General features: G+C 29.8%; 1 protein-coding gene across 1 annotated transcript in view; it reads left to right on the top strand.

The window, feature by feature from the left end:
* Nf-YB (nuclear factor Y-box B) overlaps positions 1-13,160 on the top strand; it is a 60,593-nt gene that overhangs the window by 28,412 nt on the left and 19,021 nt on the right. Inside the window, exons 6-8 of the mRNA XM_085821873.1 lie at positions 3,244-3,372; positions 6,690-6,768; positions 12,003-12,088. Coding sequence (XP_085677999.1) covers positions 3,244-3,372; positions 6,690-6,768; positions 12,003-12,088 — 294 coding nt within the window. The remainder of the gene's footprint in view (positions 1-3,243; positions 3,373-6,689; positions 6,769-12,002; positions 12,089-13,160) is intronic.

Below are 13,160 nucleotides of genomic sequence, written 5' to 3'. Positions count from 1 at the left end.
GAAATGTAAAATAAACTTTGTTGTATGTATTTGCATACTGTATTTTTAGTTTAATTATTAACCTAATTGTTATAATTACCATCCGATAGACCGGAATTTTCGGTAGTCCTGCACCGAGCCGGTCCCGAACGTGTCGGATTATCGGACTTCTACTGTATCAGGAACTGGTGTGGCAAAGATTTGATCTTTGACATATCCTCTGACTCGTGAATACAATAAACAATCTCATAACTTGCAGTAGACCTGCCACTTCTTACAAGATCACTAATGCTACTAGTTTCTTTAACACTTTTCGTACCAAATCCTCTTTCACTTAACATCTCAAGGACTGTACCCATATAAACTTGTAATAAATTCGGCGATTCAAAGCACTTTGTCGAGGACTGTTGCCTGACTGGAAGTGTGAGGGGGAGAATATAAATTTGCGAAGTTTGAAGATTTATTTAGTAACTATAAATTGTTTAGAAAATTTCCAAGAGATATTATGCAAACTGTGAATGAGAATAAGAAGAATATTGGTATCGAGATATACAAAGCAGAAAATCATATTGAAAACAGAAATCATTTAGGTAACTTATAAATTTAAGATGAATTTTGATAATGTAAGGAAGATTTGAATAATAATAACTAATTGAAAGTAAAATTTATAAAGATTTTAAACTTTGAAAAAACAGAAATGGAAATGATACATCTATATACTAATTTCAACCAGAGTATTTGGAATTTATGTATCAGCTTTACCTTTTTTTTAATAACTCTTTTTTTTGGTTCGTTTTGTGTGATTGTATGATCTGAACGTATTACCAGATGCTTATTAAGTTTGTTCTTTTCCATTATGTTAACCTTTTATTTTGTTATTATTTGTAGCTTGGCCTGTCCCCTCATAGGCATATGGCAGGTTCACTTGCTAGGTGGGCTGGGGGCCAGTGCTTAGAACTAACTAATTAACCTATATAAACTTCTAAACTATTATTGGTGAGCAATTTTGTTTTATGATAGCAGGTTTATCTTTTCTTTCCACAATGTCATTTTATTACTGTTGTTTTTTTTAGCACCATCTTCTGTGTGATGGTAAAGAAAAGCTGAGGGAAATTTTAAACAAATCAAAAAAGACTCTGGTTTTAACAAATGCTGGAGTTTTGTTAAGTTTTTTTTATGCTGTCCCTGAGCTATCTCACAGTTTATCCATCTGCTCTTGGATGCTAATACAGCTTTTTTCCCCCCTTAAATCTTTTTAACATTATTAATAAAGCTTATCTTGCACTTATGGCACATAAAATTCAGTGAAAATTACAAAATTTTGAAAAGCAACATGTTTAGAATTTCCAATATAGTGTTAAGTGTTACTTTCAATTTTTTAAGGCTTTTCTCAGTTCATTAATCATATCAATGTTTAGTTTTCTTTGTAGGATGACTTATGCAACTTTTTTGTCATTTAATGTTTAACTTTTTGTTTTTTTTAATTTTCTTTATTAATCACCACTTTCTTTGCATTATTCAAAGTAAACTTCAGCAGTGAAATCACAAAATATTTAAAAACAGGATATCTTTAGAATTCCTGATAGTATGTTAAGTGTTGTCCTTCTTTTTTACAAAAGTACAAAGTCCATAATCCGGACTTGTCGGAACTTCGGCGATTCTGGATTAAGGGTTTTTCCGGATTATAGGTCATCAATTTAAATCTGGTAAGATGGCATGCAGAAATTATAAAATTAAAAATATGAAATCGTAATTTATGAAATAAAAAGCAATTATGATCTAAAGGGTATAGAAATTTACAAAAAAAAGCTCAATATTTATTTGTTTACTTTATTAAACATTTCTTTCAATGCATAGTCGAAATTAGAAAATTGTAACCAGAAAACTATTTGATGTGTATTCGTGATATTTATAATGACGAGGAATTTGATTTAAATCATATCAAAGATTTCTATTTTCTGAGACTATTTTGTGAATTTTTTTTTAATCAAGGACTTTTTCTTATCAATATAATTAATAAAAGAAATTCACAAGTGTGTGTATATGAAATTGTAGAAATAAGATAACTGAATAGATATATCTTATTTTTACAATATCAAGGACGTTTGTCACAAGGTTTTAAAATGTGATTATATGATGCAATTCAAAAAATTTCCATATGCTTACCTAGTAATTTAGTTTATTGTTTTGCAAGAAATTTTTGTCGAGTGAATTGTTGCAATTCATATCTATATTTGTTGACTTTTTATTATTTTTGTGAAATATGCAAGATCTATAAATTAGGACAGTGATGGTGAACATAATGTCATACAAACTCATTTTGGGTGATATACCTCACGTATTTCTTGAGCCATCAGTGCAGACAAAAATTTGCTTAATACAAAAATATATGTCTTTTGCAATGGCATCATTATTGTCAGTATGTGCTGCATTTACCTCGGGCCCATTCAAGTGCATTCTTGGCAGATGGATGATTCTGCATGTGACACGGCACTAGAATTTAGCTAGGGTTTTTCCAAATTTTTTACTTGCTAAGCTCAAAAGATTCTCTATAACTGAATTAGGGATTAATCTTTTCTCTTTAGCATTAAACAGAAATCTAATTTAGAAGATAAATATTATTAAGTTGTATGTTATATTAGGCTTAGATTTCATTTGATTTGTTTTTTAATTATTTTATTTTATGAACTTGGTAGAAAATGAGTTACTTGGGAAATATGAGCTTATATACTATATTTACTCATATTTTTTTTCTCCCTCTTTTATTAATTTTACTGCTTGATAATTGGGAGGGGAAAATGTGTATTGTATACTATTTCTGAAGAGATGGTTTAAATGATAAATATAGCGCATTAAAAAAATTACACGTGATGACACTATAATATTATTATATATTTCAAAGGACTTAACAATTTCAATAATTTTCTTTTCATGTAGGCAAAATACTTTTCCTATTTGTGTATACATTTTTACCATACATCATATTCTAAAAACCTAGGGGGGAAATAAATATGTGAGTAAATATGGCATATAATTTAACTGTCAATATAAGAGAAGAATTTTAGTAATACAAGCCTTAATATAAAGTGTGTTGGGTATTTAGTATAATTTCATCTACTCTAATTTTTCTCAATTTTTTTAAACAATGAAATTTCAAAATTGTAATTTGTTGTAACAGTATTTTTTTCCTATTCCCTTTATTCTTTTATTTTGTTATAAATAAAATGCTTGAAATTCTGCAAGTTTTCTTAGCATTTCAACATGGCTAGTGATCGATGCCACCAAGAGAAGAGAAAAACAATAAATGGTGAAGATATATTATTTGCCATGTCTACCCTTGGGTTTGATAACTACGTTGAGCCTCTGAAATTGTATTTACAGAAGTATAGAGAAGTAAGTTAATTTTTAAAAATATCTCAGTATTTGATCTAAATATTTTACCTCTTTTATATGAGAGTGAGCATATATTTTCTTTTTTATAGCGTGAACGGCTAAGTATTAATGTATTAATGAATTTGTATTAATCTTCATTTAAATCTTATTTGATCATCCTTAATGTGTGTATGAAAGGTCTTAATTTGTTAATGCATTTATTGGTTGCCTGAAGTGTATGACCATTAAATTTTGCCTATCCAGGTTTACTAAAGAATGTATGTAGTACAGTAAACAAGATATATTTTTTATTTTCCTTCAAATATCTTCTAATATCATATATTATCTAAGATCTCCAAAGTGTTGCTCTTTAAGAATCATATCTATATCTATTATATTAGCAGTATAAAATCTCTGCTTATTTAAATGCAGTTTTTTTTATCTGGTTCCGTCTTTAAATTTTAATTTAACAGAATATAGTTGTGATTATTAGTGTAATCATGGATGGTCCCATCTGTATTGGTGTCCATATTTTTCCGTGGATAAAAATAACATTTCATGAAGTAAGCAATTAGTGTAATTTTTTTATTAAATGGATTTAAGATACACTTTATTACCATTATTTAATCCCATTTCATCAACGTGTTTCTAAAATCCGCATAATAATGTTCATCCAGTGGCAAGCATTTAGAACAAAGAACATTTGTGTGCAAAACTTCTGAAATTCAGCATTTGATTTTAGTGTTTACTTTGTCATAAAAGTTGTTTAATGGCACTGAAATATTGGGAAGAACCTTTGATGTGGAGATTATCTCTGTTGTTTAGAAGCAGTGTTGAGTGTTGCAATTGTGGTAGCATAGCTGAATATCTCAAGACAGCCAGTTTGTGCCCATGAGAAAAATAATTTAAGGATCTGAAACTTGCTAGGAAGCTGAAACAGTCATTTAAAAAAAAACCGCGATTTCTCAAAATCAGTATCTGTTTGTAATTGCCTGTGATAACAGGAACTTAACTGCTAAACAACTGAGTATGTGACCTTAAAGGCAATAACTGAGTTTGAGTGTTATGACATACTGTATATTATTTATTTTTTTAATAGTGTCATTAAAATTGATTATTGTTTTAATTATTTCTTTTTCCTGCTATTTTTATTTCATGTTCAAATAATAAATCTGTTTGATTTTTTATTATTATGAAGCTGTTATTACTACCTGGCTCAGTTATCATGAGCGATGAATGACCTTTTTATAGGGGCTGGGCCGATTAGGTTATGATCATCAAACAATAAATCGCAAACAGTCTGTCCTGCATTTGGTACTAATATTCAAACAGTTGAATGGTGCTAGAGGATATTGAAGCTAAAGGTTCTACGCAACATGAGGAGTATCACGGCACAAACGCATCCACATTCTCATAGAAGCATAGTTAGAGGTGCACTATTAAAATTGAATATTTTTTCAACCAAGCTGTATGACACTTATAATGTACGTAGCTTAAATGATTAATAAAAAGGACCTTTTAAAGGCCATTCCCCATTTTTTTTTTTTTTTTTTTTTTTGTAAAATTGGGAAGAATTAAAATTTAATGGACTTGAAATAATAAGTTATTAAATTAATTAATGGAATTATTTTAGGTATTAATTATTTTTGTCTTTAAAAATAACATTTTAGCAATGCCATCTAAGAAATAAGTAATTATGGGAGATCACATACTGCATCCTTGCCAAAAAAGTGCTTTAAGTCAAGAAAACTGATGATTTTTATTTCACTGACCTCAGAACAAAGGGCCTCCTTGAATTTTTGTAGATAACATAAGAGAGATTCTGAAGTGTTGTGATTGGGTTTACTTTGGTGAGAAGTCAAAGTTCATTGTTAGCTCATCATCTGCCTTCAGTTTTTATTTCTCTTTTTTATCTTCCTTTTTATTTGTGTGCCAATGGTATGCCAGAAAAAGTTGTTTGAATAAATCCTTTACATAATCACTGTTCATTCTTGCTATTTTTGCATTATACGTAGACAAATTCTCTAGTTTTTCTGTGATGCTAAGGCATTTCTTTGCTGTTGTTTGAAGAAAGTCTTTTTTTCAAACATGGAGTTATAGTATTTTAAAGCAATTAATGATAAGAATCTTGTTTAAAATAAATTATTAAAAACTATACATTCTGTACCTAATATTTTTATATTTACAATATTTTTAATTTTTTTTTTTTTTTTTTGTGTGTGTGTATATGTGTGTTTTTATATATTTATCTTGGAAGTTACAATTTTGCAAAATACTTATTTTCTGTCTTCAAATCAAATATCAATGCTGCATTTGTCCGAGAATTCTTAGGGTATATAACTATGAAGTTAATTAGGAAGGCAACTTCTGTTTGGCTATAAATAAACAATGTACATAAGTAACAGCATTTTTTATTTAAAGTATAACTGTACTGTATTTTACAAAGTAGTCAGCATGTAAATTCAAGCCCTTGTATAGTATTTCATTAACTTACAAATAGCTTCTGTGTAAAACCCGGCTGGGATTTCAACCAATCACAGGATTTTTAAGATCCTGACTGTCAACAAAGGACTGGTATTCAAACCAACCCTATGCCATTGTCTATTGTTTTCTATCTGAATTCACATGTACCTCCAAGTGTCATTGTTAGTCATAATTCTGTTCAAAAACTATTCCTCCTGTGTGATGTACGAGGAAAGAAAGTTTAGCTTGTTTTATTGGGGTTTTTTTTTTTATTTCTGTGAGAATTTTTGGGATCCAATGAGCACAAAACTTTTGGTATTCTAATTTTTGAATGACTACTTCATGCAAAGCAGTCTGAGAAATGTTCAGAAATTTTTCAGAAAGTTCCCAATGGTGAATTGTGGTTTTCAGAAATTTTGTAGTGAGTAACCTTGATGAGATCATCTCTCATTACAGAAGGTCTATTATTCCTAGGTTCATCATAAATATTTCTTCATGCTTTGAAAAATATTATCCACTGGCACACACCTTCACTCATAATGTTTGGGCCATATACACAATACAGTTCACAATGAATGCCTCCTGGTGAAAGATTTTTTACCTGAAGTAATCTTATCACTCTGCGTACTTCACATTTGCCAGGATTTTTGTTAGCAGTGTAAATTTTATGACTTTATAACCAGCAGATGCATGGCAGTACAATGCTCTCACTAGTGCAGCTAGAAGCTTACTAAATCTGAGATTACGGGCTATAACAATGATTATTCTCTGACTGCACCACAACGTGAGCTACTTTCTGAATTACTCTGATATTATAGAGACATGCAGTTGTTTATTATTTTTAGGTAATATCTAAAAGGAAATTTTATTTTTAGGCTATGAAAGGTGAGAAAACTATTAGCACTGCCACAGCGACTGATTCTTCAATTGACGACCTGGAAGACAATTCTTATTGTGAGTATTTCCATTTCTTTTTTTAGCTATAAGTTTATGTTTAAATAATAATAATAAATCATTAAGAACTTTTTTTCAGGAATCGAGGATATTATAATCTCGGGTTTCCTGAAAACGAATTTAGTACTTTTCAAAATAAAAGCATTTTCTATATATTTACTGAAAACATTAAATTGACATTATTTTGTTTATTTATTTAATTTTTATTATTATAAAATGCAGAGATTCTTGAAAATAAAAAATGGAGAAAATAACCACAGTCTGAAGTTGCATCAAATAAAGCTTTTGTGTTAGGCATCAAGAAACTAACGTAATAACTTTTATGTTTAAATTGATAATGAAAGTAATTCCCAAACACGCAGTTTTATTTTTTATTGGATGCGTAACTATTTCAAGTCATCAAACGGATTCTTTGAACGAGAGTACATTTACTTAACTATGTATATAGCAGTCCCAGACAAGGTCTAAAATTAGTATTTTAAGTTTTTTTAATAATCGTCATATGTAGTTTTACCATAAAGATATATGTCTTTTCCTTTAATGTACTTTTTTCATAGCATTGCATCTCAAATTCTTCCACCTGATATCAAAATCTTTCATTGGCAGTATTTCATAGAAGAAGTAAAAAGTCGAACCCCTTTATTCAACCATATTTGCTCAGTAAATGCAATCCCAAAATTTAAGGCTATACTATATAAGATCAAGCCTACCACTGACCGAGTGATAGAGTCACTGAACACTGGTAATTCAGTCTGGGGTTTGCATCCTGGCAAATGGGCTGAATGTAATGTGTGTTTTCATAGTTTTCCCCATGTGTAATGTGTATACAAGCCAGTTTCTCTTAGAAAGTCCTTTACGAAGGCATCCCTCCTCTTAGACAGATGGCCATTGAGTGCTTTGCCATAATCAAAGAAACCCAAACAAACCAAACCACATAAGAACTCTGAAAGTAAAAATGTCAATTGAAATAAAACTTTTGATAACATTAAATTCTGCAAGTAAATGGAAAAGAGCATTTCTTGTAAATGTAGTTTGACTTCAAGGAACTGCAAAAGAAAAACCCTGAAACAAAGTACAAAATGCATAAAAATTCTAGTTTATTGAACTCTATAAATGATAACTGGTGCTATATTGAGATTTAAGGGTCAAATTCCAAGATAATTAGCTCTGCATTTATGAACATTGAAAATGTTAGCCCAGACAAAATTGTTGATAGCATTAAGTTTACGTTTAAGTGAGAAGTATCATTCAATGTATAGTATTTTGATGTAAAAGTACTGTAGAATGAAATAATAAGCAAAGTTATTGGTTTAACTGGCTTCATTTTAAATGTAACTGTGAACAACAGTTGCACAAAAACAAAGCATTTTCTTTCTTCAAATATTAATGTTATAATGATAACTATATACCGCTTACAGGCTACTTAACCCTCTAAGCAGCAAGGCCATATATATACGGCCTTGCCGCTTAGAATATTTATTGTGATATCTGTAAGAACGTATATATACGTGCATATTAAAAAATATATCAACCAAATTAAGGCAATATATCAAAAGAAAACAAATCCAGGTATGAAATACCAGGAGAGTTTTTGCATTAAAATCAAAAAAATAATTTGTTCTCATAGTAGTTATGGGAACTTTGTGCTTTCTTAGCGAAAACCCTGGCCACCAGATTAATTTTTATAACATTAACCAAATGATGATATTAAGTTATGAGAAAAATAGACTTCAAAATATCAATGGTATTGGACTAGTTTAATGTAAATATAACTAGAAACATATAAGTACTTACTTTCACAGCATTTTAATTTGGAAAAAAGTCATTAAATCTGCAATTGTTACACATAAGATCATATGAACTTGCTCATAATGCTCTGGAAATTATTTGATCTATGCTGTATCCTTAATGTTAATACTGATAGTGCATCCTACATTTCAGTTGCCAAGCTTTAAATTTGATGATCACTAGTAGTTCAATTTGGGGTTTGAATCATGGTGAACAATTGCCTGCATGGGAATTTTCATGGTTTTTTTTTTTCCATGTGTAATGTGTATACAAGCCAATTTCCCTTAGAAAGTTCGGTCCAAGGTTCGAATCCAGCGAATGGGCTGGTTGGCTGCATGGGTGTTTTCGTGGTTTTCCCCATGTGTAACGTGTATACGAGCCAGTTTCCCTTAGAAAGTCCTTCACGAAAGCATCCCTTCCCTTAGGCAGATAGCCCTAGTGTGCTTTGCCGTAATTAAATAAACCAAACCAAACCCTTAGAAAGTTCTACATGAAGGCATCGTTTTCTTTAGGCAGATACCATCATGTGCTTTGCTGTAATCAACTAAACGAAACCAAACCTTCATTTCCGCATTTGTAGGAAATTATCTGATTTCGTCGTATTCAGAAAGTTTATTACATGTTATGTGATTAGATTTATTTCAGAGAATGGCTGGCAGATATCTTCTATTATTGATGCTGCAATTGAAGGGTTTTTTTCATCAGTATCTTCACAATTCATATTAGCTCGAGACATTTTTAGTTCCTTTATTTCATCATTTAACTTCTTTTATTTCATCTTTTATTAAAAGATTGCATGCATGAAACAACTCTTTATTGTCTTTTTTGACTTAATATGACTCTTTCTGACTGAATGTTCCAAACCTTAAATGTTGCCTTAAACCATGGCAGCTTTAATACCATACTTGGTAACACATCTGTTATTTGGCGATTTTATTTTTTATTTGTTAACATTACTTCAATTTAAATAATTCATTCTAAAATATTTTAATGGGTTTTGTGCCAAAAAACTCCAACTAACCAACCAACTATAATATTTTGATAATGACCAATTGATCACAATAAGCAATGTATTTTCCATGCTTTTGTATACAAATGGATGAGACTTCAGCAGTTTAATAACATTAACCATGATCATATTAAGACTGTATAACTCCTACTGTATAAAGAATATTACATAGTAACACACTTATGAAGTTAAAAGGCAGTTTTGACCAAGTCAGTGGATGTTTGAAATTGATAACTTGAAGTTGGACAATTGAACCACAAACTCAGACATAAGCACAAATGCATTTTAAATACAAATGTGTAGTTAATTTAGAAGTCAAACAACAAAAATCAGTGTTATATTTTCAAATTTCCTGTGAAAATTTTAAAATATAATGCTGATTTTTTATTGTTTGACTTCTAAATTAATATTTGTTCGACGTGTTATTGTATCTTAAAAATGTGTAGTTCTTTATAAAAAATATTATATGTGGTAAGTTTTACAAGAATTTATTTTAGCTTAAGGAATTATGTTGTAATCATTCTTTTGTTTCTCATACAATATCTGATATTCAAGAGTATGTTATTGGTAAATGTAAAAGTATTGCATAACTGTGATGCAAATTTTGCTAGGAAATTTACAGAAAATCCTTTAAAAAAGAGAATTGCATATTGATAAACTCTAATTATGATGTTTAGAAAATCAATTTTAAAGTTCATTAAACACTTTTGTAATTCTTTGCTTTTAATTGTATGTAATAGTTTAGATTACAAGGGGTCCTCATGATCTTGGCATCCCCTTTTCAGCTGAACTCTTCACTGTTATAAAGACGCACATTTAAAAGAAAGCCATTACCAAAAGCGTAACCCAGTTACTATTTTGGGAGTGGAAAAAGAAAATAAATAAATAAAAATAAATAAATAAATAAACTGAAGAGGCTGTAACAAGATAAAAAATTAGTATTTTATTTTATCTATTTTTTAACTTATGTGTATGTATATATATGTATTATTATGAATTTTGTATGTATGTAAAGTTCCAGTATTTTTCGTATAAATGTAACATAAAATGCTTGAAAGAGACAAAGATCTGCCAGAAAAATAAGATTACAGGACAAGTGTATTTAACACTGAGGCAAATGGCTATCTTGCTAAATTAACAAGATATTGCAAAGCTGACTATGATTTTGCCGCCTAGTTTTTTTTCATCCAAATTTGGCAAGAAATCACAAAAAGGCGCCAAACTTGCCGAGGTTTGGGTCCAGTCTCTCTTTTGCTGCACTATGGTACTGTAATTGTTTTGTAATTGTTTGCTGTAATAATTGCTGTATTATGGTACTGTAAATGTAACTCTTTGTTTGATGGTACTGTAATTGAATATCTGTAATAGATCACTATATGTAACTGTAACAATATCCAGCCTTATGTGTATTTTTAACCATATATGCCTTGCAGTAATTTTAAAGATTTCAGGGTGGCCAGGGGGAAAACTATATTAGGTTCTTATTAGTTTGAAGTGGAACTACTGATTGTGCTGTGTGATACTGTAAAGAGCTGTACAAGTATTTTTGTGTAAATTTCCAGAACTTTTAAGAGTTTCTTGTGGTAAAATAAATGTTATCAAACTATCATCAGTTCTGTGTGCATTCAATCCATCATGAACCCAAATGTACACAACAATATATAAAGACCATGGATGGGCTTATTATAAAATGACTTTTATATATTTTTTGATAAAATTTCTGCATTACAAGGCTGGCATAAAGAAAAAAGGAATTGTGGAAAGTTTTTTTGTGTTTCCTTTTATTCATTATTTCATAGAAAGTTTATTTTGATTATCCAAAGCATTACAATTATGCATTAGATTATCCAGTTATCCTTTAATAGCTAAACCGTCTTAACCAAAAGAATAAATTATTTAGGGCTTTAGACTGCATTTTTCAGAATGAGATGCAAGCTAAGTTTTTTGTATTTTGCTTATTAGAGTCCTTATAAATCTGTGGAATTTAGTTGAAATTAATGGCATGCCGGTGAAGTACTTTTCTTATTGTAATAAGGTGTACATGAAATTAACAGATGGAACACATATTGTTGTATTTTTAGAATTCCTTTTATGAATATCTGAAACTACCAGTTAATGTGTATTAAAAATAATCTTAAAATATGAGAAAATGCAAAAGCATACCTGATTTTTGTTGGTAGAAATTATATGCATTTTATTGACAGAACTTATATAAAATATGCAACATATCAAATTGCTGGTATATCAAATAAAATTTTGTGAAAGTCTGAAAGTTAATACCTAGTATTACTTTTTAGGGTATTCATTAAAAATGAAAGGTTCATATATTTACTGTCATTACTTTAGATTTATTTATGCCTCAATTGCTTTTGAAATATTTGTTTATCTGTATGTAACACATTTGTTTTATACATTTCTTCTTATAAATTTGATGTAGCTTCTCAGACATTGACAGCTGCCATGCTGACTGATCAGTCAGGTCAGCAGAATGTTATATATACAACTACTGCTTATCCTTCACAGGTAAATATTTTTTTCAATATCATAGATTCTCAGCTGGCATTCCAAGTTCAGAGTATTTACATTATTTGATTTTAAAATGATAAATTTCCTTATTAAATAACTGTAAACTAAGTAATAAAAGTAAAATGGAAGTGTAGTTTATCTGGATACTTGAAAAATCTTGGTAACTGAGTTGTCCTCCTCCTGTTGGCTAAAATGCATTTACTGTAATGCAGTGTAAAAAGTTTTACTTTTTCTTTTGTTATATCTTAATTGAACAGATATTATACAATTAAGAAAAATACTGTAGTTTTATTTTTGTGAAACTAAACACAAAACATTCTTTTCTGCTCAAAATTAAAGCAATGGAATTGCTATTTTGCTTTGAAATACAGTACAAAGTCCGAAATCCAGACATCCAATATCCGGAATGATCTCAAATCCGGACCTTAAAGCCACCAACAAACATTTTTTAGGAATTGTTTTAATGCTTTACGTATGTGCATTTAATTCCCCCCTGTAAGAAAGCATGTGGAGAATCTTGATTCTTAATTTCACTTCGGTACTGAATAAAATACCTTGTTGTTGAAGAAACAATCATTTTAGCATAAATTTGTGTGGTCAATAATTTGGCTCCTTAGCTGCGTATCTGTTTTTCCAATTAATGGATTTTGTAAAGAAATGTGGGGAAGGGGTAATAAGTGAAGATGGTATAAAAAAAGTTTTTCATTGCAATGGCAATGATCCAATCAATCAATTAATGGATAGCGAAATCTGTAATATGGTTCTAGATCCAGAAAATACCGTTACAGGAAGAAAGTGACGAGAGTTTATTGGAAACGAAAAAATTTCGATTGACGAGTTAGTCGGAACTCTCCACGCAGCAACTACAGGACTTTAACAGTGGAAATTTATAACTGAATAAGGAATTATGTCTGTCTGCAGAATTGAAGAGAAAGTATAAGCAGAAAAAATGTAGCACCTTAAACAATTTACATTCAAAGAAATGTTTAATAAAGTAAACAGATAAATATTAAGCTTTTTTTTTTTTGTACATTTTGATATCGTTTCGGTCATGGATGCTTCATTATTT

This window comes from Stegodyphus dumicola, chromosome 8, assembly GCF_044657685.1.
Source record: "Stegodyphus dumicola isolate Sdum_Otavi_A_Nest chromosome 8, ASM4465768v1".
Taxonomy (NCBI): domain Eukaryota; kingdom Metazoa; phylum Arthropoda; class Arachnida; order Araneae; family Eresidae; genus Stegodyphus; species Stegodyphus dumicola.
This window is presented reverse-complemented; position numbering and strand designations above follow the sequence as displayed.